Here is a 25,290-nt window from a genome sequence, read left to right on the forward strand (position 1 = left end):
AAAGTGTTTTATAGTTGCTAAACATCTATTTTATATTTTACATTCTTTATCAAATATAAGCCCTGCAGTTTTGATTAAAGTGAGAAAATACAGTATATAAATTATTGATTGATTGAATTCACAAAAAAGAAATATATCATGAGATGACATGATTTGATAGCAAAAGATTCAAAGTAAATCGGCACACTGCCACTTTAGCTCTCAAAAAATTTTTTATTTCAATATTACAAAATCACAACGTTTCGACCGACATGGTCTTCATCAGGTTCACCTGATGAAGACCATGTCGGTCGAAACGTTGTGATTTTGTAATATTGACATTAAAATTTTTTGAGAGCTAAAGTGGCAGTGTGCCGATTTACTTTGAATCTTTTGCTACTTATGTTTGTTTTTTGATCGTGCACCTGCCTTCAAGATTTTCTAGATGTGCGCACATTTCTGTTTTTTACATGACTTGATTTGATATCATGATTTGAGAAATGCAGAGTAGGTGGGGAGAACCTAATTTGAGTGGGCGTGGATAACAGGCTCATTTGCATTAAAGGTACAGGTGCAAAAACGGCTACAGCTACATTCTCAACAAGGTATATTATAAATGATCCGAGGGGTATTTTGACCTGAAACTTCACAGACACATTATAGACACACGATGAGACTTATCTCATCTCTTGTAAAAGGCCAAAACTGGAGCCCTTTAAAATAAGTCAGAACCGTGCTCTTGTGGCCTGACAGCACTCTGGCACATGGACTTGTGATATCACCTGGCCTTTTTGTAAATCTCAAATCTCAAATCTAAAAACATATTTACAGAATAAGCTTGTTTCTACAAAGTCATTCAGTTCTTTTCAATGACTCTTAAAATAGACACATACAGTACCTCAAGGCTTTGCATTGAAAGTACAGTCTTATACCAGGTGGGTTACTGAGCCAGATTGTATTAAAAAGAATGTACATACAGTATGGAGCTGAATGTATGATAAAAATAGGGATGTATGATATACTGATAAGAATATCTGTTTTGACTGGTGACTTTCCTGTGGTGTGATGCATCACACGCAGCAGACATGTGCTTTAGAAGTGTTTGCCGAAAGCAAAATAACATCTCAGTGCTGTAGGGGTTTTAAAAATATCAGAATTGTGATTTGTAAACGATACTGGGAATAGTAATAACAGAAAGATCTACTGTAGATGTTTTCTTGATTTCTGCATTTAGGGTTTTGAAATAAAATCATTAATCTGCCCTATGTGTTTGTTTGTGAGTTTTAAGGCAAAATCGGAAATTAATTATTACCAAAAATAAACAAAGATTTATTAGTGGCATATATATTGATTAATATATAGCACGGATAAAAAAAAAAGTTGAGTTATCATACAAGCTGTACAATATATCAATGCTGATGCATCCTTATAGCCCAAAAATATTTCATTATTATTTAATTGGTAAAAAGAACTGTATGAAAATATTTTTGATCAATAATCTGCCTTTTAATAACGACCTTTGTGTGACTGAATCATGAAAAAATTGTAGGTGTTTTACTGTCTATGAGTAACGGTTTTTCTAAATGGGAATGGTATGTGTACGATACAGAGTTTTGTTTTTTGTTTTTTCAAAATACACTTAATTTTTCGTTTATTTTTGATTTTTCAATGTGCAAAGCCTGAAATTACTAGTTTGAGAGAGTGAAAAATAAAGTGGAGACACGTTTATCCAGAGAAAGTAACGGAACAATATAAAATATACCTTGTTTCTCATACACTAAATGTATTTATACATAGATATAAAACATATGTATTTATTTAATTATAAATAAAGTATATTTGTAGGGCGACATGGTGGCTCAGTAGTTAGTACTGTCACCTCACACCAAAAAGGGCACAGGTTCAAGTCCCTGCTGGCTGGTTTTTTCAATAGTAACCAAACAAACAAAACAACAACAATAAAAAAATACATGAAATAAGAATAATACTAAGACAATCTTGCTAAAACTTTTGTTATTGTTAAAAAACAATTAGGGGGCGACACGGTGGCGCAGTGGCAAGCACGATCGCCTCACAGTAAGAGTGTTGGGTTGCGGTTTATTCCACTGTGGTGACCCCTGATTTATAAAGGGACTAAGCCGAAAAGAAAATAACTCCATAACAGACTCGTTTCAAGTAAATATTTGAGTGAGATAATTAACCAATGTCTTAAATTGAGGAATAGAATTTATATTTCACAGTTTAAGAATGACACTCTTAGCAATAATCATTCCACAAATTATGGTGCTTTGTATGGACATATTATAATCCAGCAGAGAACAAGAGTACCCAAATATGGCAATTTCTGGGTCAGGTGTAAAGGTAAAACCATACATACCAGAAAACCATTTAAATATGTCACACCAGAAATCATAATGTTGTGGACATGTCCAAAAGGGGTAGGTCAGGGAGCCTTCAGCAGAATTACACCAATCACATGTAAGGGAAGATGGTAGGAAAAATTCTTTAGTTTTCGAGTAGTGTCAGCTGGCATTTCTGTGTGGAGTTTGCATGTTCTCCTCGTGTACACAAGGATTTCCTCTGGGTGCTCCAGTTTACCCCACAGTCCAAAGACATGTGGTATAGGTGAATTAAATAAACTAATTTGGCCGTAGTGTATGAGTGTGAATAAGTGTGTATGGATGTTTCCCAGTACTGGGTTGCAGCTGGAAAGGCATCCGCTGTGTAAAAACATATGCTGGATAAGTTGGTGGTTCATTCCACTGTGGCACCCCCTGATGAATAAAGGGGCTAAGCCTAAAAGAAAATGAAAGAATAAATAATGTATATTTAAACTCACACATGTATTACATATGACTTTAACTGTATGTGTTAAATATGTAGATACATTTCTGCATTTGAGGGTGTCACGGTGGTGCAGTGGGTAGCACGATCGACTCACAGCAAGAAGGTCGCTGGTTCGAGCCCCAGCTGAGTCAGTTGGCATTTTTATGTGTAGTTTGCATGTTCTCCCCATGTTTGTCTGGGTTTCTCTCAGGTTTCCCCCACAGTAAAAAAAGACGTGGTATATGTTCATTTAATAAACTAAATTGGCCATAGTGTATGTTTGTGAATGCAAGAGTGTATGGGTGTTTCCCAGCTTTGGGCTGCGACTGGAAGGGCATCCGCTGCATAGAGCATGCGCTGGATGAGCTGTGGCGACCCCTGATTAATAAAAGGACTCAGTCGAAAAGAAAATGAATGAATGAATTTCTGCATTTGATTTTGATGTTGATACTGTAGGAACAAACACAAAAGAACAAAAATGAATGGGGTGAGGAAACGAGCATGAGCTGGGACTTATATCACTCCAATCCATGTATATGCCAAAGTGTTGGCAGGCTACAAAAGCACAGTTCTGACCTAAATTTATTTTAAAATCCAAATGAAAACTAAATCTACACTGTTTATTTAACTAGCACAGATAGTAAGTCTTAAAGTGAACAATTAATCCATGACAAATAATCCACAGTAGTCCTTCACTGATGATATTAGTCTGACAGCTTTGACAAAATACGTTTAGCCATGCCCTTTTAACCATTAGTTTGCTGTGAGTGAAAGATGAACTTCTGGTTCATGCTGATGTTAAAACTGATTAGCTAACTTAAGCATAGCAAAAAAATAATAATAGAAAGACGAAAAAAAAACAGAATGAAGGCTAATGACTGAACACTAATATTAGTCACATCTTGCTTAAATTTAGTATAAATTTAGAACTCAAATACCTTATATATTGTGTTTTGACAAAATTCTTGCATGTTGCCTTCAATAGCTTATTTTAATACATATTTTATAGCCTTACACATTAATGAGTCATCAAGTATGAATACAGACAATTACTGTTTTTTTAATGTGCTAAACTCTGGCAGGCTTCAGGTCTTACATGTGAGAAAGCCATGCTGGGTAAAGTATCTGGCAAATAATTCTAGAATTTCCTGCCTTTCATTGACCAAGATGTATGTACCAATACCCATGTGATCCAGCCAGTTGGGCAATAGCTTCCAAATAATTGGCTAAATAAAAAGAATGATGGAAACCAAGATGATGAACACACTCATGTGTTTCCAGACCGTTCCAAAAAAGTACTGTGACCTGATCCAGGATTGTGTCCCACACACCCAATCATGGTGTGTTTCACGAGTTGAGCTGTAAATCAGCTTTGTACCGCATGCCAACCCATACATTCAAGCATGTTTATTCAAATTTAACACACAAGTTCACATTTGCCAAGAAATAAATCACTCATCATCCCCTTTAAATAGATGTATCCAAGCTACACGTCTACATTTACAGTACATTGTGCTGTGGGGGTGCACAAGTTCTTCAACATTCCAGTAGTATCAAAGTTGAAGCAACTGCTCTAGACAGAACTGGTTACCAGAGGGTGGGGACTGAGCACACAACGAGAAATAATGGATACCAGATAGAGCTTTACTTGTGAATATGAAAACAAAGGATATTCTGCTGGGGTCAGCGAGCAGTAGATCTCCAGCACTGCCATTGAAACACATCCATGACTCATTTTTAACCTTTTGATACAAGCACATGGCGAGCATATACATGCGTTAGCCGTGCTTTGCTGACCGTGTAGAATTTGCCAATTAAATATGTAATTAAACCTAGCAATGCATGGTTAAGGACACTTACTTTTCTTCAGGATTGCTTAAAACTCTTAGAAAACAAGAAAAACTCTCTTTTTGATGCAACATTTCGATTAAATATTATATGAACAGAAGCTGAGCAAATATTTGAATTGAATATCATGATGATGCTTTTATGGAAAATAAAAATCTGACTTTCTGTACAAAGCAATAGCATATTATCAGTCCCTAATGTTTATTTTGAATTAAAGAGATAAAGATTAGAAATATGTATTTGTTTATGTCAAAACCAACATAAAAACCAAAATAAAAAAAATCCTTTTGGACTTTTGGATGTTTCTCCATCATATGCATATACATTTACTTGAAATAAATGCACTTCAGGTTCACTTCAGGTCTCTAGATCCCATAAAAGCAATTATTTAACTTACGAAGATTTAGTAGGATTGATCAAGGCTTCAAATGGAAACTGTGTCCATATGGTACGCTTGAGGCAAACTCTGTGTACATTCAATCTGGTCGATGCTGGAGTGTGTAAAAGAAATGCAGAATTCAGCAGAGGAAAAGCACAAAGCTTTTCCCATAGATGGAGAAAGGTTATCTTTACAATTACAGTTTGTCCTCAGCATCAAATAAGTCGCCCATGATATGAAAGATAGAATAGTTGTTGAACGCATGTACTGTCAAATAAGTACAATCTAAACCTGAATAAGCAGAATATTTATTTATGACAACATACTTGGAGAAACTGTGGTCGGTTTTCGTTTCCAATATCTACAAAAATAATAATACAACGTTAAGGTTCGAGTGGTGCTTAATGAACAAGCTTTGAGCAATGACACATTTGCAGGATCTCCTAATAACTTGATCATCACCGTCATCTTCTCACTCCTACGCAGCGCGCGCTGTCATCCAAATATAGTTCAGAAGCGTGTTATTTGCACCAGAAATCGAGACATTTAGCATATCTGTCCACAGTAAATCACACAAACCGCTGTTACAAGTCAACATTAACCAAGCCATCTCCTACCTATTAGTGGTTTGGGTGTTGTATTCCCCATTATTTCCAACAATTGCTCTCCCTCGGTGACAAGTGGATCGGGAATGCTCCCGCTCCTGGTGCGTCCATTTATTATCAGATATAAGGAATATTTTCGCACCCTCGGCTGTGTGAAATGTCTAGGCGTTTGATAGTCTCGGCGTCTTCATACTATCATGCACACAGAAGCGGCTTTTCAAGACATTGGCGTCTATTAGCGCATTGGCCAGCCAAACCCTCCCCACGCCTCTGCACGCGACGCAACCAACCAAACTACAATGCTGCCGCTGAAATCAATAAAACTGACCGCACTGCAAACGCGCTACGTCCTTAATCATGGGAGAGTGTTAAATAAAACTCGTGACGGAATAGAACGCGGGTCTCTCAAAAAGCTATTCTAACTTATCACGCGTTTTAAGACGCAACGCCAGTGACGCGAGATGCAGAAACACAATGGTAAGACGCAACGCAACGGCGTTCAAACGCGATGTTGATTCTTCCTGTTTAAACAGGGCGTTTAGGACGCGTTTCAAACAGCTGGGCGTGCGGGTGGTTTTCGAGTTGAACTATTTTTAACTTGATATAGCCTACTAATTAAGCGAGGCTAATGACGGGAAATGCGACGCAAGTGCCAAAGGCGCAATTGTTTTGTGACCAATATTTATAATGAAACGAAAAATAAATTTGCTTGTTGTTTATCATGCAAGTAATTTGTCACTAAATACGTTTTATAAAAGCCTACCTTTTACGAAAGTTAATCATGGTTTTACAAATACACATACAACACAAATTATTATGATTTTGATAAATATGCAGCGTATGATATGTGCTCATGCGAGAGAGAGAGAGAGAGAGAGAGAGAGAGAGAGAGAGGGGTGGGTATAAAAGAAAGCAAAAATAAATCAATATGTCAAACAAAATGACAATCAAGTTTCATAATACTTAGGCCCACATTTTACTCAAAAGAGTCAAATGTTACCTGTGCATGTCCAAGCATCAAGGTATTATGCTTTGATTACAAACGTAAAAAAAAAGAATAAATATGTAGATTCATTAAAGCTTAATTCTTTAAAATTAGTAAATATGCAGTATATACGCTCTGAAAAAGTCTTGATTAGGGGTGCCCAAACTTTTTCTGTGATATCAGCTGCAATTTAATGTCTAGTCAGCGTCTAAGGACAAGGTTATTTTGATGTCCAATAACAACGTAAAGTGATGTTTATATTTGGTCAGTTTTAGGTTGTGTTAGAAAGTGACCAAAATCCAACGTCGAACCAACATCTTAAACCAACGTCATATTGACATTAAATACTGACATTTATTTATCAGTTATGGCAACCAAAATTCAACGTCTGAAAGATGTCATAGTGGAAACATCCACACAACATCAAGCTGTATTATCATTAGACGTTGATATTTGGTTGCTTTTAGGTTGGACGTTGGACATTGACGTTAGCCTGACGTTTAGTTTTGATGTCAACCTGATTTTCATTTCCAAACAAAATGCTGCGTAGTGCGTACCCATGACATTAGGCTACAAAGTCAATCTGACGTCATGTTGATGCCTGCTGTGTGTTTAAGGCCATTTCGGTCATCATTAGGGATGCATCGATTATAGATTTTGGTTGTTTATAACGATTATAGTCTAAGGAATAATCACGTTTTCACAATTATTATGCATTTATTAATTTCAAAACACTGTTAGTTTAAAAAATCACGTGAAAACTCATATTTTAAAGTGTTATTTATTGTGTCTCAGTAACCAAATAATACAGCACGAAATAATTATAAAAACAAATAATAGTCCATTTAAACAAAATTTGAAATAGTCTATTTACTTAAAATGAGTGAAAAAAAAGTTTTTGGCGTTTAATAAGTAATAATTTTACACTGAAAACAAATGAATAAATAAATACATAAAAACAAGAATAAATAAAAAACTATGTTTGTCTAATGTAAATCTAAGCTGTATATTCGCTAAATCGCGCATGCCACAACTAATATGTGCACGCAAGCTATGCCCCTCCATTGAAAATAAAAAAACTTGCGCACGCAAAACACAGAGGGCCCTATGATACACCCGGCGCAATGTGGCGCAAGGCGCGGCGCAAGGCGCGGCGCAATACTTGTTTGGTATAGTTTCAGCTTGGCGCAAGAGTCGTTTTGAGGCGTTGCGCTACGCTGTTTAAATAGCAAATGCATTAGCGCTCATATGTGCGTCCATAGGCGTTCTGGTCTAAAAAGGAAGGCGTTCTGAGATGCACTGCTGGCGCGTCGCTATTTTGAGAAACTAAAATAGATTTTTCATTAGACCAAAACAAACCCGATCTAAACTCCGGCGCAGAGTTACGCCTCGCTTGCACACTGCTTAATACGCACAAGAGAGCAATAGGCAAATATCTTTACATATGAAAAAAATGTAAATATTAAGGATATATAGAGGATATAATAAGAATAGATATAGGATATAAATATAAAGGATTAAAATATTACAAAACATATTATTTTCTAGCCTACATAAATATGAAAAATCACTGCTTTTATGCCTTCTTCATCTCGGGAGACTTTTTAAGTTCGTTCATAACAATTTGCTTTTGTATAATGTTATTATTATTAGCAGTATTATTTATTATATCCATATTTATATTTGTTTTTTTTTTAAAACTTAGATTTGCCCACCTGTCAGGTTTTAGACCATATGGGGCACAGCATGTGTTTTAGGATATAACTCAGGTTTTTGAACACACTTCGTTAATATTGTTAATTTATTCGTTTGTTGGAATTAGAACTGAATTTATAAATAGAATTTGAAACAAATATTTGTGCTTAACAAACACAATTAATTATTTATAGACTAATTGATGTCTGTGCGTAAAGGTTTCCCCTATCCAAGAGCGAAAGTGAAAGTGATCCATTATCTCTTATTCTCATGCAGTAGATTCTCTGTTTAAGTGTTTTCTGTTAAAAAAAAACGGTTAACTGTTTGCTAGTGAAATGCTCAGTTTTTCCACTTAGACTTACTTCACGTCCTGTAAATAGCGAATTCGCTTATGGCGCGACGCAGCTGGCTCTTAAAGGGAATGGAAGATGAGACTCTAATTGGTTTATTCTCAAAACACACCTATAACTCATTAAGAAAATAAACTCAACCTTTTTAGACCATGCGCTTTGGCGCAAAGCGAATTTTCCTGTCCGTAAATTACCATAAATGCGTTCTGACACGCCCGGAAAGCGTTTGTGCCCTGCGTTTTGCGCTCTGCGCATGAACCTTCAAAATAGAGCCCAGAATATGTTAAAGGCCCTTAGTAAATAGCCTCAGCCATAGTTAAAATAAGCCTTTAATTCAGTATGCGTGCACGATGTATAGGCTCGGAACGTCAAACTAGAGCACAGTTAACATAAGTTTGTTTAATTGCAGTTTGTTCTGTGCAGAAACAGGGTGTTGAGAAGCCTTTACGATTAATTAACCATGACAAATTAAAGTGCAGTTAATATTGATTTTGGGTAACCACTGCATCTCTAGTCATCATACAGTAAACATCCGTCATCCTCTTATCAGTAGCATGCATCACTCTCTGGGTCATTGCGTGTAAAAATTTTGGACATCTTTTTGGACACTTTTAATTCTTTTAAATAGTTTACTGCAATTATAAAACGCTCATGTCTTGAGTTCATTATGATGCAAATTACCTTCAATGTGATTGGACAGAAATCACATGACTAAATTTTCTAATCACCATAGACAAAAAAATTAAGTAGTGACTGCAGGTTGAAGAAAAGTAGAGGAGTAAAAGTACCGATACTGCACTAAAAATGTACTCAAGTAGGAGTAAAAGTACATATTTTAAAAACTTCCTAGTAAATTACAATTCCTTGAAAAAAAAAGTCATGCATTTTTTTGCCTCACAACATAAATACACATTTAAATGCAAAATGAACTTTGCATTTGGGCTAACAAACAAGCCAACAGATATCAAAGCACTTCAATGATATAATAACAAGATGAGAAACATGTATACTTCTGTGTCTACAGAATAATTGTGGGTGTTTTTTAAAAAAAGACACTATTGGCCGTCTGAGGAAATCCCCTCTCTATCCCAACCCCCATCCCATCTCCTCACAACCTTGACCGCTTGGGATCCATGCAAGCTGCTTCCTGTCTTGTGAGCTGTAGCTGTCTCTGAGGAGCCTTGTCCAAACAGACCTAGCCCATGATTACCGGCCGTAGGCCAACGGCTATTAAATCTGCCCCAGATCTTCTCGGAAGAGTTACATTCACATTATGCACAGCATGTCACCTAGAGTGACCGTTCAGACAGAAACAAGGCCCACGGTCACTCCAAATTCATGCATGTGAAATGATTTCAAAATGCCTTATGTTTTAGCTTTGGTTGATGGGGTGAGAACGCTGGCGCACTTTAGACAAAAAGAGCAATTGTGGACGTCAAAGAACTTGAGTGGGATTGTTAATGCGTGTCTGGTTTTGGAATGCCAGCTATTTCCCAGAAAAATCGTTTAACAACGCGTAGCCTAGCTTGAAATGCCCTTTAATATCAGAGCCATCTTGGTTTTTAGTGAAGAACAAAATATGAATATATTCATTTGTATCAGATAAAAGTGCTGACTTTCCTGTTATGAGATATGAACACCAAAGCAGCGCCAGTGCACAATGAAAATCTTCTGAAACGTTTATCATGGCTCTAGAAGGAAAGGCGGCAATAAATGTGGTTTACACGAGAAGAATGCTTGAGGTGGAGACTGTTTGAACTGTAAACAAAATGTCACATGAATAAACGAATAAAGGCTCTTTGTTTGGCATAGACTGAAATCTTGTGATGAGATGCATATCATCAGATCCCTTTTGAAATAAAAAACAAATACTTTATTATGTTGAATTATATAATACATTCTACTAAATATGATGAAAATGTAAAGAGTGCAAGACATTAATACATTAACAAACATTAATAACCCATCAATAGCAGTAATATCCTGTGTAATTTGAATTCTTTTTCAAATACTAAGTGCTGCTTATTAAAGAAAATGTTTTCAACATATGTTTAAAGTTAGTAGTTTTAATAATTAATTCCTAATAACCTATTTCTTTAGTCTTTTCCATGATGACAGTCCATTATATTTTACTAGTTATTTTGCAAGATAACTTCAATTTAAAGGTTTAACTAGTTTAATTAGCTGAACTAGGCAAGTTTTTGTTGAACATCATTTTGTTCTGTACCCAGTCAGGGGAAAAAATTAAGTGGGCTGATAATATTGACCACAGCACTGTTTTTTTTTATGTTTCATTCCAGCCAAAGAAAAAAAGACCTCCAAAAGGAAAAATATACTAAGAAACTCTAGGAAACAAAAATTAGCTTGCTCTGTTAAACATCACTTGGGTTAAACTTTCACAGGAGGGTTAACTATTTTGTCTTTAACTGTATAAAAATTAAACTAGCAGGATTAAGAATTAAGATAAAGATTTAGGATATTATAAGACATTAAGGCCCAATCCCAATTCATCCGCTTAGTCCTTCTCCTTAGGAAGGGGAGTTTCCATTCTCTTTAGCTTGAAGGCGTAGGGCTAAGGGGAAGGGGTAGACAGCCCTTAGAATGAACATTTTTCAGGACCACACTCAAAAACAAAGAGGAATAAAATTTCCTAGAATACACCAGCCACAACGGAAGGATAGTTGCACCCGGAAGTAAGGAGATCCACAAATTTGTATTTTTTGTCATTATTACGAATTTTTACTACAAACAAGCACGTGTTTTAATACATTCATAACTGCGTTCATGTTTTACCGTCATGCTTTTAAAGAAAACCTCTAAAATAAAAACAGCTAAATCTCGCAATCTTTAATCTATAATCATATCTCCTGTATAGTCGTCCCACAACATTCTAACACTCAATGACACTTGAATCCCGTCAGAAAAGTCTAGTGACTGAGAATGACCTTTTTACAGTGTCTGCTATAATGTTAATGTTGTTTTTTGTGTGTTTGCATTGATGAATATGGCCACTGCGTAAATGCCCAGTACTCTACACTTAAAATCTTATTGCCGCATTATATTGTTATAATAACATAATGTATGCATTTAGTGATTTCCTGAAGATAAATACCAAAAAATAACACAACTGGAATGAAAACAGCAGTCGCCATTGTCTGATCTCATATGAAGCAAGGGATCGCAATGATATCTGATGACTTGTGCAGGTGCTATAGTGCTGTCACAATTCTTAGGTGTAAAATTTGAAGCCCTTTCCCTTCACACTCAGTTTAAAGAAAAATAGAAGCGGTACAAAAATAGAATTGGGATTGGGCCTAAGACTTCCTTTCTTATGGAGTTTCATTAAAATATATATTGTTTTTAATTATAATTGTAATTTATATAGAATTATTGTTATCTTATTTAAAATACTATATTAACCATATTATGTAAATGTACATATAACTAAATTTATTATTGTACTGGATATAACTTGTCTACCTGAACTACCTGTCAACCCACCCGTTTTCCCTCAGATTCTCCCATATTTAACAATTCTATCCCACTATCATCCCGTAAAGGTATTTTGCTGTATTTTTAATCTTTCTATGAAGGGTGGCAATAAACATTAAAGAGCCGATTCTCCCTATACGCAACCCATATCGCGGAACCACCAGGGGACGCCCCTTGCTCTTAAATGTGAATCTGTTCTGTGCTCATTTTATTTACGAATGAAAACGCTTTGAATTTTTGTTTAAACACAAAAAAAACTGTCTTAAATGAGCATAAAAACTTTTGTTAGCTTTTGTTACAGATGAGTGCATTTTTAAAGTCACACCTCTATTATTTAATGTGATCGGGTAAAAAATTAAAATGAGAGTTTTATTCGCTTCTCTTTAATCAGAATGTTTAAATTATACAGTGAGGAAAAAAGTGTGATGAGATTTGATTACTTGATTCACGTTCTTTATAATAGCTGTTAATTTGAATAGGCTAAACTGTGTCCTAATTTATTTGCAGATTTTTCAAATGTATCCTATTTATTGTATCCTTAATATGAGGATTATATTATTTGTAGTTAATTATTTATTAAATAACAATAAACAAATCACTGACTGTTTCAACTGTTTATTTACAATGAACAGCATGAACATATTTAGTAAATTGGTGAATTTCTGATTTTCTTATCCCTTTTTTTCACATCCCAATGTTGACAGGTATGTTATGATAATGATATATAATAATAACTACATTGCGGAATGAGAAAGATTTTCATTTTATGATAAATGAAAATGAGTATAAATGTGTTGAAATGTCTTGTTAAAATAAGAAAAAAAAGCAAACATAGGCACCTGGCTTCCTGACTTCCTTCTTTTAGGATCAAATATCACTACGACACTTGATAGGTTGACTGAGACCACAGTCTAGCTCGTTTCTTTATTTTATCTCACTATACAAAGACAGCATGCAAAATAAAACAATACCAGATTGATTTCAACATTTCCAGAACCAGGAGAAAAAAGGAAAGAATTTGATCTTATTGGACTTGACTGCACCTCAATCTACAAACCTTTTTTAAGCATTATTGTCAGTGTCCCCTCTCCTCTGGGAACGACTAACACAAATCTGTCAGTCTAATTTTATGTACTGTTGGCCGCCATCGGCATGGTCAGGGATGGCAATCAGTGCAATGTGACTCGACAAAAAGAATATGCATGAAATAACATCAATTCCAGAAAGGGAGGATGATATTTGGCTGGAGACTCAATTTAAACTAGGCATACGTTTAAATGTGCAGGAAAATGGCTAGAATTCCAAAGCCATTCCCAGAACAGAACTCTTTTGTCAGAGCAGAAGCGTTATGTGCTTTGAGAAAGGATGGTGTCACACTGTGTGGTAAGACTTGGACTATGGCATCAAAATTGCTGCCATGCGGTGGAGTGACTAGTCATTGGATGGAGAAGTGTTACATTAGCAGTATTCTAATTCCCGTCAAGTTTCAAAGACACTGAAACGCTAAGCAGATGGCCAACTGGGAGGACTGCATGTGGTTGTCTGAGCAGCAGTAAAATCTTGTCCAAAGCCAAACTCACAGATCTAATGACAAAATGAATCATAACCGCCGTCAAAGCAGACTTAACGTTTTCATTAAACGCATGTGTGAAACACTGCAGCCATTAAAGTACGGAAAATACATGCAACTATACTGGCTTTACTTACCTTGGCTCTATTTATTTTTCTTCATGCATGCTACATTTTGGTTTAGTATACTGTATGCAACTAATAAATTGAGTTGTATTAATGATATGAAATCTAGGAGCTTTCTGACCCTATAGACGTAAACATTCTGACCCCATAGACATCCATGACAATCATGAAACTTTAAATGCTGGACTCGACAATAAGGACTGCCCGATGGCCAGGGGCAAGTGTGCAAGACGCTCGGGACAGGATCGTCTTGTCACTAAAGTTTCATTTGGATGTGACTGTTAGTCAATTGCATGCAAATGGGTGCTTTTCACACCTAGACATTAGTTTCGGAACCGGTCTAGTTTGCCCAGTTAGCATGTTTCGTTTGGCATATGTAAAAACAAACTCTGGAGTAGATCGATTGTAATGAGGAAGCAAAATGATCCAACAAACTAAGAACCAGGCTTTATCACAATATATTATGGGTATGTATTAGCCATATACAGAGAATTATGAGTAGGACAGGATGTCATTCCAACCAGCAAATGTGCGTTTTTTTTTTTTGTTTTTTTTTTTGTCAAATACGAAAGTGAAAGCATGCTGAAACATTACAAAGTGCTGTTTATGTAAAATGAAAATTGACAGAAATTACTATGTAAAAACTTTTTCATATTTTAATCATACAATATTTTGTATTAGGCATATTGTTTAGCTCCTTTCTTGACACCTCAAAAGACATTGATCTACTTCATGATCTGACTGCAGTATCGGTTCATCTGTTATTTCTCTCTATAATTTCACCCTATAATACATTAGTCTAGCTAACGTTTTTTTGTAATGGATTGATTAATTCAATAGATAGACTTTTACAAAACAACTGACTACTGAAATGGGGCTATGAGAAAGTCTTACCTCTCTGATTTATATTTGGTGACAGTGTCTGTGGGTGTCAAAATGACATTAAGTGTACATTTTTGCTATATATTTTATTTTTCTTTTTTTTTTTTTAGTTTCATCACAATTGTTATTTTTTAATTGTCAGTTGTATTTAAAGAAAAAATATGCTGAAGCTATGTTTGGCTTCCGACACATTATTTAAAATATTAAAATATATGGCTATAGCTAAAAAAATCTGAACCACTGGCCTGATCAATCCAGTAGAAACAATCCTTAGCGCTAAACCCTGCAAAGCCAAAAGAAAAGTAGAAGAACATTGTCAGAGTCCATTTTTGTGCATCCCAAATCATATACTCATACACTATTCTATGCTATTTTGGGGTATTTTTTATAGTAAAAAGTATTCTCAAAGATTCTTTGACAGATACATTGCCTGATTTGATGATGTTCTTGGTACCTTTCTGGGATTGAATGTTTTATGACCCTTGCTGTTTATGGATGGTCAGAGCTCTCAGATTTCATCAAATATATCTCACTCAAAGCTAAGAAAAATACATAGAGTAACATTGTCAAAACAGTCCATATTAGAGCATACCAAATCATATACTCATGTAGTATTCTATGCCATTTTCTAGTAAAACTATGCATTCACACTGAAAATTCTAAAAACAAAAATTTGTAATACCTGGATGATTACCGCATGATCTAATGAACAGAATTATTGAACACTTCATGCACTGAACCAGCTATAGAGCATAAATTTTGAATTACTTAATTTACTGTGCAAGTCAAATTCCCTTACATAAGTTATTATTCCACCACTCAATGGTGAATGCTGTTGTGGGTATTATTTGGTCATTTATTCAGTTACTTTTGGCAAGCTTTAAATGCTGGGAACAGTTTGAGTTTCTATTTAGTAAAAAAGCATTAGTGCTCCATTTGGGATGATACTAAACTCATCCATGATTGAATTTAGTGCATAGTGTATAGTTTGTCATTTAGATAGGTCATTCATGGGTCAAATATTAAAACTTAATATTCAATTTGAATAATTATTCTATTCGGCATCAATTCAGGCACAAGTTCACAAGAGCATTACATGTTGCACTGCTGATGTTTGCATAAGTAAAACTGTGCAAAAGAACGCAAGTCATCCTCTCTGTGAAAATCTTCAGACATGTTCATGAAGACAGCGTATATGTAGAATGTACTTTTTCCTCTTTTTGAAATCAAACAATGGGCATATCTAGATTGTAAGTCATCAGCGTGATCTCTGTTGTGCTCCTGTGAATGCATGTCCAGAACTGACACTGAAGAGAAGAAATTGTTCATTAAATTCATTATTTTAGAGTAAGTTTTAGTAAATGTTCTCATAGCTTCATTAAATTACAGTTTAACCACTCATGACACATTAACTGTTTTGATGATGTTCTTGGTACCTGGCTATACTAGTTGCATGATCTTTGCTTTTCATGGAGGGTCAAAGTATTTAGATTTCATCAAAACTATTTTAATTTGTGCTTCGAAGATGAAAGAATTAAAGAATTCATTTAATTTTTGGGTGAATTATCAGTTTAGGCATAGCTTTCCTATATTGACATATTGCATATATAAACAAAATAGGCAGAAAATACCAATAGATTCATTTGTTTCTTTAATAGCCAAAACCCTTTATGCCCAGTTCAGACTGCGTGATTTTTGCCCCGATTTTGGCTCGCTGACAGGTTTTAAGAAATCGCCGATAATGCCTGAAATCACGGGCACATTGGTGCTCGTGCACGTGAGTGACAATCACACAGTGACAATCACACAGTATGAACTATCAAAGACGCGATCTGAAAGAATCGCAGATGAGTCGCTGATGCCTGAGAGATATTTGGCGTGCTAAATATCTGGAGCTGTTGGCGATTCAAATCATGCCTGTGTGAAATGATTTTGACTGAAAATAACATTGGCGATCGCCTACAGCCAATGAGAGAGCAGCATTCACTTGTGTGTGTGTGTGTGTGTGTGTGTATACCTGCAGGCCAGCAGGACCCGAGGATGGGGGAGAAGTTAAAACCGCTCATTTTCGGTTTATTTGGAACCACGAAATGGAGGAAAAACTAGTGGAAGTTTGACAGGACTCAGGTGCTCGTTTCATACAGAAAGTTAAAAAAGAATTAATTTATTATCAACTTAAGTTGAGGAGAAATGGCTAATTCCCTTCAAACCCAGATTAGCAAATATGTACATTAACTACCCCATTAAAGGCTTCTTTCTCATTCTGTAGTTAATAACAAAAGATATACTACATGTTTTTGGCTGTGAGACGTAGTTTGGACGAAGTTGACAGTAATTCTTCCTATTGTAAAGTCATGCAATGTAAAAGCCCCTGTCGCTGATCCATCTTGCATTGTAAACAAAGCAGCGACGAAATGCTACCCCAGATAGCCACAGTTGTCAACCATGATGTTCTACTTTTTTTTGGAAACTGGAGCTGTATTAGAGAAAAACATTTTATTAAGGTTTTTTAATTACGTACTTGGAATTTTATGGGGTTTTAATGTTTTATAAAGATAAATACTTATGATATCCTCTTTCAAAAATTAAAAAAAAAAAAAGCTTTACATAGTGGAACATAGGTAAAACATCTGAAACATGTAAAATCTTCGATTTTGAGACATTTATGTGAAACCCAAGTGATCATAAGCAAATGTTGATGTGTGGATTTTTAAAAAGGTTTTTAATAAAAATAAACATTAAATGAAAAATAAGAAATAGGTTGTACTTAAGTGTAAATGAGGGATTGTTCCCTTGAAAATATGATTAAAAACCACACTGCGTATTAGCACTGGGCGATATGATAGTATGCCTTTACCGCAGAATAAAATGTGTACCGTGAAAATTATTTTTTATCCCATATAGAGAATGAAATGTAAATAAGTTGCCATGCCCAACTCACATGTAGCAGAGAAACGACTCTCCAGACTGCCAGTGTTGCCAGTTGCTGTATATTTTCAACAAGAAGTGATCACTTAGTTTCAATAATTATACAAGAATTCATTCAAACATTAATATTCTTTTCTGCGTTGTCCCTTTATTCGCTACAGCAGAATGAACTGCCAACTTATCCAGCATATGTTTTATGCAGTGGACAGTAGACGCGTAAAAATGGGGAGAACATGCAAACTCCACACAGAAATGCCAACTGACCCAGCCGAGGCTAACCAGCAACCTTCCGGCTGTGAGGTGACAGCACTACCTACTGCACCACTGCGTCACCACTCATCATCATTTTCCGCATTATTCATTTTACTAAAAAGTACATTATGGTTAAGATAACTCTGCTCTCAAACATTATATGGAAATAACTTTTACTGTACACTCAGAAATAAATGAGCAGAAGATCAATATCACTTAGAGCTGTAGGTATATCTGAATCTTATTTATCTATGAAAGTTCATGGTAGTATACCATAAAGGGATTTTGTTTACTCATAAGAACTGAAATACACCTTTTAGGGGTTGACAAAGTTGTCCTTTTTAAGGGTATAGCCCAGTGATTAGCTGTTGTACCTTCACCATAAAAAAAATGTGTGGAGCCATGTACCTTTTTGTACCATATGTGACCCTAGACCAAACCAGTCATGCATCAAAGGGTAAATTTTTGGAAAATGTGATTTACATATCATTTATAAAGCTGAAAAATGAGCTTTCTTTTATTGTGTGGATTGTTATGATATGACAGTACTGACTATTATATTGGACAAAACATAAAGGGACAAAATAAGAAAAATCCCTCACTGCTAGAGCTGTAAAGAAGTTGTTTAAATGAAGTGCTAAGCAATGCTTAATCTAAAAATAAGTTGTAATAAATTAGCAAATGTTTAAAAAGTTAGGAAATAGGAATATATAATAAAACATAATAAATAGGAAGTAGGAATTTTTTAAAAAAGTTATAATGGAAGATGATCTTTACTCAATACTCTAATACATTTATTAGCATCAAAGCAATATACCTTCTGAATCACAATATAAAGGCAAGAGACTTTTTTACTTGCGAAACAAAATTTTAGGAGATGTGAAGTCTTGATTTCTGTGAAATTAATTAAAATAAAACATGAATAAAAAGAACATTTATCTTTCAGTTTGATCAGGAAAAACAACTTTATTAAAGCGGAAAAGTCTTTTTATACCTCACTGACAGATGTCTTTTTCTTGTTTTAAGATTAAATTCACTTAATTTTGTTAAGTTTCTCAGAAAACAAGACTTAATATCTCATGTAATTTTGTCTTCACACAAAGTGTATCTTAAGACGTTTGCTTTGATTTGCCAGACTTTGATGTGTTCTCCCGAAAGGAAAAGATTATGAAAATGTATAATTGATTAAAGTTTATCAAAGTTATAAGTACACAGGCACAAAAAACTTACAGACATGGATTAAACTCCACTTCAAAAACCCCTCCCATGGGCTCTTCATTAAATGATTTCTGTGGAATAATTGATTACGAATAGTAAATCAGGACATTCTGAGGTCAATTTTTTACATAATGGCTGCTAACCCGTGTGCAGTTGTTTTTACATGCGGTCTTTTTAAAGATTGTTTATTAGATAAATTTGCCATTAGAACATTTCAATTTACTATAATTAACAAATCCAATGGTTGCTTTCTTAATGTATACCCTATTCTTGTCATTGAAAATCATAGAAACAATTTTAGGCATGCTTATATCAACTTTAATAAGTATCTTTTAATAAGTTATGACATTTTAATAAGTTTTATGACATATCACAACCTGGTTTTGTCTTTATCATGACAACTTGACATTACCAAGACAACATAATTATCAGAAATCTGTCATAAACATGATTGCCATGAACGTCATTAAAAATATATATATATAGATATAATTTTAATTTTTTTAAATATCAATGATGCTGTTAAAATTATTTAAGAGAGTAATGACACTTTTAATAACCAATACAGTTTGTTCCACTGATAATATGATCAGAAAAATATTCATGACACAATTAAAATGCCTCATATCAATCATGTTTATTACAGATTTATGACAAGTTATGTTGTCTTTGTAATGTCAGGTTTTCATGACAGATGAAGACTGGTTGTGGTGTATTTGTTTATGTAAAGTGTAAAATTAACATTTAAAATGACATACCTGAGTAAATGATACTTATAACAGTTGTCATAAGCATGCATAAAGTCCAATTCACATGTCATGTCATGATTCTAAAGGTTCCACGACAGTCTTATGAACACTCCAAGTAAAGTGTTACCAATAGGATTTCCAAATGCTGGCATAAAGGTTTTAATGGTTAGTCTGCTAAAGCTGTAACACGACTGTGGACCAATATCTCAAATCTCTTCTAGAGAAACAGTCTCTGCAAATAGGTCCTTCAAAAAAAAAAAAACATCAAATCTCAAGCTGCTATCAGTGCTGATGCTATATGACAGGGCCAATTTAGTTTTTGCTCTCTGTGGGTACCAACCACACTACCATATCCTATGGTTCAATTACAACATCATCTCAGTCTTTTCTTTTCCAAACAAAAAAACTGATGACTAAGGTCTCCATAAAGTAAAGTAATCCATTGCTAATAAAAAAAACTGATCAAAAGTTTCAATTAATTGATTATGAGGATAAGTTAATAAACTCCTATAAAAACCAACAGATATTAGCATATTAGCAGTACATTTTTAAATATTTTGAGATGTAAACTGAAACAATGCAGTGCACCAGTGTAAGAACACACTGAGAAAGATAAATAACTGACATTCTTACCTCAAATTACCTTCGATGTAATAGATACATCCTATAGATATATCCACTGGTAACCTGCATTACATATCCAAACATATTAAAACTTTTAGTCTTTGAGTCTAACATTTCAGGTTAGTGCTTCTAGAGTATCAGAGGTCTATTTGCCGAACAGTAGGAGGTGTTCTCTAAACAGACAAATGACCAGTGCTAACCTTGACAAGAGGTCAACTTGCCTAACAAAGCCCTGAGGTCAGCAGGGGTCAAATACCAAAGGAATATTTTAATGACTGACCAAATTTTTTTTTTTTTCCCAAGACAGGTCTTCTTCCATTCAGACCAACTGACCTGTTGATGGTGAAGCTATTACATAACCAAGGGGGCAATTATAAATCTAAGTTCAGATAAAGTCTTATGAGATAAGCCACTTTTAAGTCGAAGAAAACAGACAAAATTAATACACACACCATAGGCTTTCTACAGGCACAATTGATATCCTGTCCAAACTGCATCAACCTTTTTTTAGTACCAACTAATGATTTGTCCAAATTTCAGTTGCAATTTTTGTTTTTGTTAAATACGTAAACAATAAAACAATAAATAAAATAATATTATAGTAAATTATATTAGTATAATAAATTATAATAAAATAATAATAATAAAAAAAATCTAAAAACTACACTTGCAGTAAATGTCATATCTTAAATAGCTTTCTGCAGCAATATTATGGGCACCTGGATGCTCACACTCCTTCAGCTTATTCACGTCTTTATCAGGGGTCATTACAGCTGAATAAACCAGCTATTATAGACATGTTAAAAGTTTGTATTAATAAAATAATCTGGAGGAGCAGAACAGAGTTCCAGTCACAGATATCATTATGATACTACCAATATTATTTGTGACAGACAAAAAGGCATTAACAAGCACATGCTGGCATTACACCTTCACTAGGGATATAGATTACTTGTAGCACATTCTTATTACCCGTTTCAGTCATTTTAAATAGGTGTTCCCCAAACAGGAAGTACAATCCCCATTTTTAGAAAACATTTACCTATTCTCTTTTCTAACTCTAACCAGACCCCTAAATACAATCCTTTATGCATTTTTAAAATTCCAACAATATATTTTATTGCAATATATGGAAGTACCCAGATACTTCCGGATACTATACAGTAACCCATACTGGCAATGTGAAAAAAAAAAAATTTAATCGTTGCAAATTTATATAAAAAAAACCTGCAAACTCTCATGTACATAAATATTCACAGACTTTGCTTAATACTTTTGTTGATGCACCCTTGGCAGCAATAACAGCATCAAGTCTTTTTGGATATGATGCAACAAGCTTGACACACCTGTCTTTGAGAATGTTTGCCCATTCCTCTTTGCAGTACCTCTCAAGCTCTAAAACGGTTGGATGGGAAGCAACGGTGTACACCCATTTTCAGATCTCTCCAGAGAAAAACAGAGAAAAATGGAATTTAGGCATGGGCTCTGGCTGGGCCACTCAAGGACATTTACTGAGTTGTTGTAAAGCCACTACATTGATATTTTGGCAGTGTGGTTTGGGTCATTGTCCTGCTGGAAGATGAACCATCGCCACAGTCTGAGGTCAAGAGCACTCTGAAGCAGGTTTTCATTCAGGATGTCTCAGTACATTGCTGCATTCGTCTTTCCATCTATCCTGTCTTCAAGTTCCTGCTGCTAAAAAACATCCCCACAGCATGATGCTGATAGCCTGGTGATAAGCTGTGCCTGGTTTTCTCCAAACGTAACGTCTGGCATTCACTCCAAAAAGTTTAATTTTAGTCTCATCAGAGAATTTTGTTTCTAATGGTCTGAGAGTCCTTCAGATGCAAATTCCAGGCGGGAAGTGGCTTCCGTGTGGCCACTCTACCATACAGGCCTGATTGGTGGATTGCTGCACAGATGGTAGTCCTTCTGTAAGGTTCTCCTCTCTCCACAGAAGAGTGCTGGAGCTCAGACAGAGTGACCATTGGGTAATTGATACCTCACTGACTAAGGCCCTTCTGCCCTGATTACTCAGCTTAGATGGCCGGCCAGCTCTAGGAAGAGTCCTGGTGGTTTCAAACATCTTCCACTTATGAATGATGGATTCCACTGTGCTCATTGGAGCTTTCAGAGCAGCAGAAAATGTTCTGTAACCTTCCCCAGTTTTGTGCCTCGAGATAATCCTGTCTTAGAGGTCTACAGACAATTCCTTTGTCTTCATGGATGGTTTGTGCTTTGACATGCTCTTTCAATCTTGGGACCTTATATAGACAGGTGTATGTCTTTTCAAATCATGTCCAATCAACTGAATTTATCAAGGGTAAACTCCAATTAAGCTGCTGAAACATCTCAAGAATGATCAGTGGAAACAGAATATATCTGAGTCCAATATATCTGAGTCCAATAAATCTGAGTCCAATTAAGAGCTTCACGGCACGGGCTGTGAATACTTATGTACATGTGATCTTTTAGGTTTTTTATTTTTAATAAATTTCCAAAAATATTTTTTTCACATTGTCATTATGGGGTATTGTGTGTAGAATTTTGAGCAAATAAATGAATGTAATCCATTTTGGAATAAAGCTGTAACATAAAAAATGTGGAAAAAGTGAAGCACTATGAATACTTTCTGGATCCACGGTATAGGCCTTTTTCCATAAGAGGACTGACAACAAAACTGTCCCAACAATCTGAAAAAATGTCAGTAAAGGGACATCTGGTCCCCCCAAACACTGAATACTAGGACCACACACAAATGCATCTGTGATGATGACACATCAATTCACTTTATTCAGTTATAAATTTCACTATTGCCTGGCAACCCGAAATACTAACAACAAAATGACTGAACTTCAATAGCTAATGTAGGAATTTATACAGTCTTTTATTCTTGAGTCTAAGGTCAGGCGCTACAGTGATTTTACAATGCTTATGGGGTATTTGTGGTAAAATGACAAAATTGCAAGGTCCCTGTTGCTTTTAATGGGAAGCTACATGAGAGACTATCAGTGACTTTAAAATGTTGTGAGTACAAGTGATCAGCATGCAGTAGTTAGCATGCGCATATGGATCCCAGACACAAATGTTTCATTGCAGTGACTTTTTACAGAGAATTAATAAAAGTCTCGTGAATCAAATTCCTATGAGGCAAAAGCATTAAATACAAGAAAGCGTTTTCACAGCACAGTCTATGTCCTTGGATGTTTACACTTGCTTTTTCAGAAAGACATGGACACCAGTAACAACAAGACTAAACGATGGCATTTCATATTATGAGGTCAAAGGGTGACTTTAAAGGTTGGTTAAAGGGTGAGAATCAGAATAAATAACAAGACCCCCTCGTTGTGAAACAGATCACAAATTGTTCCTAATTTCTGTATGAAATGTACATATTTAGAATGTTCCAGAAGTATGTCATTTTAGCATCTCAAGGGGTTCAAGAAAATGCCCAGTTCCTGTTGATGACAAAGAGCTGGTAATTCCCCCTCATACTGATTTAGCACAACACTGTTATTCCAGAGAATTCCGCTATTGAAAACCAATGGAATGTAGCCATGTGCTCTAAATAGGGCTTACACATCGTAAGATGTAATGGGAGCCATGTGAATTTTAGATTAATGAGAGGTGAATTTAATCTTTTAATGGTACTGCAGGTTTTAGGGACCCTAGTTACTCTGTCAGCAACATTATCTATCACAAAAAGCACTTTAAAAAGTTTATAAAGATCTAAGCAGATTTCCTTTAGAAAATAAATTATGATAAATACTTCAATAAACTAATAGAGGATCAAAACATGAGTGAGCATTCATTTTATCAGTGTCGATTCATCCTGTTTTATCCAGCCCCTTTTCTGTGTCGTCCAACAGAATTTGTAGTGTAATTTCTAGTGTGATATTGCAAGAAAGCAGCTGACGTCTTATTTGGCTGTATATTCAACCTCTTAAGAGTTCTTTTTCCAGTAGTGGTCACATGGGGAAAAAGCAGCAAAACTGTTTGATCATGTTCAATGCATGTTAGGGCCTATGTTGTTATAATACTGCTCTGCGCAGTATAAAAAACACTCAACATATTGGAGTGTCTTTGGTGTTTTCTATAAAACCAATCAAAAAGTCGAGAGGGTGTACAAGATCCTTAGCATGGTGACACTCTTTTGAACACTCTTTAAAAAATTTAGCATAATCTATGCATGTAAGTCAGCAAATATATTAACCTGTTTTAGTGTGCTTTAGACATTTAATGAAAAAATGAAACATACTGTGTCTATAACTTGGCCATATCATAAATCCAGCGCAATAAGGTGCAAGATGTGTATAACGCAAGTTGTTGCTATTTTCAGACCAGTGCAACCCTAAATTTTACATTTTGCACCACATTGTTTACATAGCAAATCCATTTGCACCACTTTTTGGACTCATGGGTGTGCCAGTCTAGAAAGAAGGTGTGAATTGTTGGTGCATTGCTATTTTGAAAAACTGAAATAGACAGCACCATTGAGCAACTAAAAGCAGATCTAAGTCCAAATGCTTAGATATTGCTTAATACACACAGGATCTACAGCAATACACAAATATCTTTACATATGAAAAAAATTCAATGATTAAACCATATGGGGCATAAAAATAGGACGTGTGTTTGGATATAATAAAAGTTTTTACCACACCTCGTTATTATTGTTCATTTATACTTTTGCTGGCAAATTTTCATTTCTAATTACATTTTCCTAGTCCCTTTATTAATCTGGGGTCGCCACAGTGGAATGAACCGCCAACTTATCCAGCAT

General features: G+C 35.2%; 1 protein-coding gene across 3 annotated transcripts in view; it reads right to left on the bottom strand.

Moving 5' to 3' along the window:
* Positions 1–25,290, bottom strand: part of neurl1b (neuralized E3 ubiquitin protein ligase 1B) — a 77,527-nt gene that overhangs the window by 31,137 nt on the left and 21,100 nt on the right. The window contains exon 1 of one of the 3 annotated variants that reach the window (XM_073921429.1): positions 20,517–20,661. The exons of 1 other annotated variant lie outside the window; for it this stretch is intronic. Coding sequence is in view for 1 of the 2 variants with exons in the window: in XM_005157198.6 (XP_005157255.1) it covers positions 5,650–5,680 (31 nt within the window). In the remaining variant the exon portion in view is untranslated. Of the gene's footprint in view, positions 1–5,649; positions 5,865–20,516; positions 20,662–25,290 lie in introns of those variants that run through there. One more of the 3 variants, XM_005157198.6, reaches the window with a different exon arrangement.

Source organism: Danio rerio, chromosome 14, assembly GCF_049306965.1.
Source record: "Danio rerio strain Tuebingen ecotype United States chromosome 14, GRCz12tu, whole genome shotgun sequence".
Lineage (NCBI taxonomy): Eukaryota > Metazoa > Chordata > Actinopteri > Cypriniformes > Danionidae > Danio > Danio rerio.